The sequence below is a fragment of the Mytilus galloprovincialis genome, chromosome 4, assembly GCF_965363235.1.
Source record: "Mytilus galloprovincialis chromosome 4, xbMytGall1.hap1.1, whole genome shotgun sequence".
Lineage (NCBI taxonomy): Eukaryota > Metazoa > Mollusca > Bivalvia > Mytilida > Mytilidae > Mytilus > Mytilus galloprovincialis.
The window spans coordinates 77,562,742-77,568,474 of NC_134841.1; the positions used below are offsets into that span (position 1 = coordinate 77,562,742).

Consider the following 5,733-nt stretch of genomic DNA (forward strand, 5'->3'; position numbering starts at 1 on the left):
CGGGTCATTTATTTCTTTCTGCTTTGAAAACTGAATTCGTATACATAGCGTTCTTTAAATTTCGCTCTTTTCAACATTATTATAAATGCCTTATGAATCGTCCAAATTTACATCATATTAGTATTTTCATTTGGCATTCACATGTGTATAAGGGTATAGAAATTCAATTCAAAAGTCTTTTTAATATCTTTGATTACGTTTGTGAACTAGATAATGGGATTGACGACCATCACCCTTGAAATACATGAATTTAATTTTCATCATACATCTCACATCAATAGTTAAAATATATACGTTATAGTTATCTATTCAGAACTGTTTCTCTTGTGATCAAATATTTACAAAATATAAAAAATCAATATAGGAATAACGGAAACAAAATTATTATAATTTTGATGTTGTAGTTTCTAAAACTGGATTTTTTTTAGATGAAAAACTAGAAATTATATAAGTACACGAATTGAGTTAACTGTTAGACAAACAAAAGTTGTATAACAATACAAAAATGTAGTTGCGTATGATATTTACTGGAAAAGGATAAAAAGAGTTTCAACAAAATGCCGTTTGGGACTTCAACTGGTTGGGCCAAATGGGCGTTTGTGATAATGTGTATTGCTCCTATCTTATTCATAGTGGGTTTTGCCACCAATTACTGGATGCAAAATGACAGTACTACGGTGACAAGTGTCGGTTTGTGGAAGGCTCAGACGTGTACATCGGGCACTTGTGATACTCAAAGTGTACCATCATCTTATAAAAATGGTGAGAAATATTATTTATTTGATATTGAAATGGAAATTAAAGACATTCTAATTATAATTTCTATTTATATCTTATCAGAGAGAGGGAGAGAAAGAGATAAAGAGAGAGAGTTCACCAGAAACACTTCCTTCACTCAATTGGTATTTTTTGTAGTTTTTCGTCAGCTATATTGACAATCACTTGAATGTTTCACAAACTCCCAGTCACAACAATATTGTAAAGCGGACACTTTTTAATTTCGTCCACAAGATTACTTTTACAAGAACTTTTTTTCGTACTTACAAAACTTACATAGAATATTGGTTATGACTACAAATGCTGTAAATCTTTGTCTGAATTAAAGAAAGGATGTTATTACAACACTGATCATAAAAACATTAACACACCGACATATAATTAATTAAAAGTTTGTATGTAAGAAGTAGTTTAGAAACAAATACTAGTAGAAATGAAACAAAAATTACGAGAAGTTTGAACATGAGTTGGTAGACATGTAAATTCTCCAAACCATCAATCCTGTGTAACGCCAGGAATACAACTTCTACGGATATATGTGGCGATACATCTCAGGGCCGAGGCAAAGATTTATACAGTTATTATCACAAAAAAGCAATGTACATACAACATCATTTTCAGTATAAAATAGTAACTGTTGTTTTCTAGAGTAAATAATAGTTGGTACAATCTTACATGTATACATACATTTGTGTATTTCAGATAACTTCAGAGCCACCCAAGCTTTTGAGATAATGGCATTGATTATGTTTCTTGTGACTCCAGTTTTTTTAGGGATATATGTCTTCGCTGCAGGAGCCCGAACATACAATTATGCTGTGTTTTGTATGGTCATGTGTTTTGTAACAGGTGAGTTTATATAGCAAATAATTATTACTCAGCAGTACTTCAAAAGGGCAATCGGTCTTTATACATTCAGTTCAGTGAAGTTAACAGAAATTATAAGCTGCATGCCCGATTCTTTTATCAAATACTGTTCTTTTTAATAACAGAAATGATATTTATTTGTTGTTTTTACATAATACAATGAATTTAGAACGCGATTTTTCCTCCAGAATCACACATTTTTTCATCAGTAAATGAATTTGCACAATACACCGTATTCATAATTTGTTCAAATAACCAGAAAAAGGACATTATTAACCGAATTTCAAAAACATGAGCTGTGATGCTTTGAATTAAATTAGATATTCCATGACGGTCAACCAACTCGTGGTGGCTTTCATAGGGATGATAGAAAACTTAGCATTTAGTATGATTCTACACATTTATATAATAATTTGTATAAATAGAGCTAATAAGATTTTTTTATTCACTACAGTTGAAAATTCGCCAAAATTCATAGATTGGCACTTATGAGTGTTATCATTTTTTTTTTAAATGTTTATGAGGTACTAAACAAATACTATTTTGTATAAAAAATAAGATGTATTATGATTGCAAAAAATACAACAATCCATCAATAAACCAAATGGTATGATCATCGTATGGCTTTCAACTAAAGGCGAATCGCATACCACATATAAAGCTTTAAAAGGCCCTATATGACTAATGTAAAACACGTCAAATTAGAAAACTAAACTATTTACGAAAAACAAATCTGATCTTCAGAAACAGACTACATCCACTGAATTACAGGGCCATGAATTAGCACTGGCACGGCATGGTTAATCATGGTTGTGGAAAACCAAACTCCGACTGACTCGGATAGTGATGGAACAGCATAACATAAGAACATTTTGGTCCATTTGAGTTTTTTTTTGTCATTTTTTTAATGCTATTTTTTATTTCTTATTGTGTTATTGTTGTTTGTTTCTTGTTTGTTTTTTATTCATTTATATTTCTCAATACATATAGTTATACTTATATCCCTTACTTAGAATCATTACCCTCTTACCTTCCCTTGGCTTACAAATTCGGAACGCATTGATACCATTGGCTTACTTAATAGATTCGGATCGCATCCTTACAATTGGCTTACAAAATAGCTTCGGAGCTCTTCCACACTGTTGGCTTACAACATAGATCGGTGTCGCACCATAACCATTGGCTTACGAAATAGATTTTGGAAGTAGTTTTTTTTTTAAGATTTGAAAAGAGTTATGGAACACATCCTCAGCATTGGCTTATCAAAAGCACTTTGAACGAACCCTTACCATTGACTTGTTAAATGCATTTCGAACGTATCATTCCAATTGGCTTATTAAATAACATCGGAATGCTGCAAGCCAATTATGTATCGTTGTATAAATTAAATCCCTTGCTTATTTTGTCATTCTATGCTTTTAACACGTCCTATCATAGTAGCCTATTTAGTTATATTAATCTAAAGTCCGAAATTTAGATTCGTTTTCTTCTTTCCAGCTGCAATTGCATTGATAGGCGTATTTATTTGGCTGGCATACATTCCGACAAACTTTTATATGGCATGGTCTTGCGGTATGGTGATCTTAGCTGCAATAATGGCAATAATAGCTGGTCTCCTTCTCATACCAGAACTAGGATGGTGTTCTTCATATTCAAATTCCGGTTACTATTCGTCAAACATGTGTGCTGGTGTTTGTGGTGGGGACTGCTGCGAATGTGATTGTGATTGTTGTCGTGAACAGCAACGAACCCCTAGTCCCACTCCCCCACCAACAAGGAAAGCTCTCCGATCTGACCCTATTGTTTCACAACCAGCTAGATGGGTATACACAGGATCATCGGTAGGATACCCACCAAATACGGGTATGTCTAGTGCTTATCCTCCTTCGACAGGTTACAGTGGTTTACCTCCATCAACTGGTTTAACATCACTATCTGGAAGACCACCACCTTTTACTAATAGAGGTATAACCCCTATCATGTGAATTAGAAACATTGTACATCATGAACTTAGCATTACTTTTGTTATTTCAGCTGCTTTGTTATTTACCGGAAGTGTTCTTTGGATATTTGCACTTTTGACGAATTTTTCCATCGCTTGGTCTTATGGACTAACATTGGTGGCTCTCATTTTGGCGATAATAGCCGGTATTCTATTTGTTCCGGAAGTTCAGAATTTTAACTACTTTTATGGTCACTATGAAGATGAGTATGATTCTTACTATGAAAAAAAGTCACGTATATCTCCAGGTAATTATACAAAAAATTATTCGCCTCGTCAACCAAGATATGCCAGAAATATTGAATCGCCGCCTTCAACATCGTCAACTTCTGGTTCCGGTAGAACTATTTCAACGAGCATGAGCAATTCAACAACTTATGACAGCATGCCTCAGCCAATGGCTGTAGACAACCCAAACACACTCAAGGTTAACAACGTTAGCAGCTTGCAAAATTCACGTCCAACTTTCAACGATGTCTCAGCTATCAAACTTCAACGTGACCAAGTGTTTTAGATTTTAGCACAGTTTTTATTGTGTGAAAAAGATAACATTGATTTGGTACATACGTCAACCATATTCTTGCAAAAACGTAGATGAACATTAGACGAAAGACTTGTTATAACATGGTATATACTAAAGATTTATCAGAAGTCGTTAGAGAAATGACGTTTATAAACTACCGGACTTTCACATTATGTTATTATGTTTTAACTTGTATTGTTTTGCTTCAGATTAATATAAGGAGTAGTTGTGTTTGATTTATTCGAAATTTTTATTAGTATGAGAAAAACGATTTTTTTTATTCAGATACCCGCTTTGTTAATCAACTTTCACTTCTTGCGTATGTCATGGCACATCTTGGCATTTGGGAAACAAAAATTCTAAGAATATAGGCCTATCCGAAAAAGAGTAGTATAACTAGTGTCACGTTTGTTAAATTGGGAACTGTTACGTACACATCTCAAAAATTAAAAAAAACCGACATTTTTCAGTTTTATTCATTTGTGCACTTTATGAAATCAGCACAATAACTACAGGAATTGTGGATATTTCAGCATGTTAATTAATCTATGTTAGATTAATTCTGAGTTGAATCCAGTTGTAATATTAATTTTTCATTTTCAGTAACGAAAATTTTAAAATAGTGTTCGCAGAAAAATAAGATAAGAGTTTTAATGTTATATTTAACATTGCCATTAAAGTGCGAGGTTTGGCATGCCACAAGACTAGGTTCAACCCACCATTTTTTCTTTCAAAATGTCCTGTACCAAGTCAGGAATATGGCCATTGTTATATTATAGTTTGTTTCTCTGTGTGTTACATTTTAACGTTTTGTTTCCGTTGTGTCGTTTGTTTTCTCTTGTGTTTAAGTGTGAATTTACATTACTATAAGACGTGTCACGGTACATTTCTATCCCAAATTCGTGTATTTGGTTTTGATGTTATATTGGTTATTCTCATCGGATTTTGTCTAATGCTTAGTCTGTTTCTGTGTGTGTTACATTTTTATGTTGTCCTCTTATATTTTAAGCATTTCCCTCAGTTATAGTTTGTTACCCAGATTTTGTTTTTTGTCCATGGATTTACGAGTTTTGAACAGCGGTATACTACTGCCTTTATTTACAAATGTTTATTTGTTTATCTTATTAACACTTAGCTAGAAAATATGTTCATATTGGCCATCGGCTTTGCAATTGTTATCATAATTATCATGTATGGACATGTTACCAGAACAAGGACATTCAAACCACTTAGCAAAACCTCAAGCAATCTTAAACTGTACTAGTATGTGGTGAGTTAAGAAAACGGTAATGTCCAATCAAGGATGTTGTATCAGAAGGTGTGGTATGTTTGCAAATGAGACAATTCATACAAAGTCTAATATAACTATCCTCTCTCCACTGTCCAAACACCATATCAAAGAACCGAGACAAGGAAACATAAGCTCACGAAATTTTATGGTGTATCTACGGTCACACATCTTTTAAGTACTGTCATTTGTCCTTTGGGTCGTTTTTTTTTCTTTTTTTCACAAGCCATTGTCAGTTCGTATCGACTTATGGGTTTGATAATCCCTTTGGTATAT

The 5,733-nt window shown here is 33.2% G+C and overlaps 1 protein-coding gene across 2 annotated transcripts; it reads left to right on the forward strand.

Annotated features, from left to right (window-relative positions):
- The first annotated feature begins 213 nt into the window (after positions 1 to 213).
- LOC143072999 (uncharacterized) lies at positions 214 to 4,400 on the forward strand. 2 transcript variants are annotated; one of them, XM_076248204.1, is made up of 3 exons: positions 214 to 762; positions 1,480 to 1,626; positions 3,142 to 3,672. In XM_076248204.1, exons 1-3 carry the CDS (start codon positions 558 to 560, stop codon positions 3,627 to 3,629), a joined length of 840 nt encoding a protein of 279 aa, XP_076104319.1. In that variant the 5' UTR covers positions 214 to 557; the 3' UTR covers positions 3,630 to 3,672. The 2 variants fall into 2 exon arrangements, with proteins under 2 accessions (XP_076104319.1, XP_076104320.1); XM_076248205.1 differs by lacking the exon at positions 3,142 to 3,672 and adding an exon at positions 3,679 to 4,400 and having other exon boundaries at positions 221 to 762.
- The last annotated feature ends 1,333 nt before the right edge of the window (positions 4,401 to 5,733 follow it).

Bases quoted from the DNA above. Each gene is read 5' to 3' on its own strand.
- LOC143072999 (XM_076248204.1), top strand. From the start codon at position 558: ATGCCGTTTGGGACTTCAACTGGTTGGGCCAAATGGGCGTTTGTGATA. The intron at 763-1,479 runs GTGAGAAATATT...TGTGTATTTCAG, and splicing joins ACCATCATCTTATAAAAATG to ATAACTTCAGAGCCACCCAA. The intron at 1,627-3,141 runs GTGAGTTTATAT...TCTTCTTTCCAG, and splicing joins GGTCATGTGTTTTGTAACAG to CTGCAATTGCATTGATAGGC.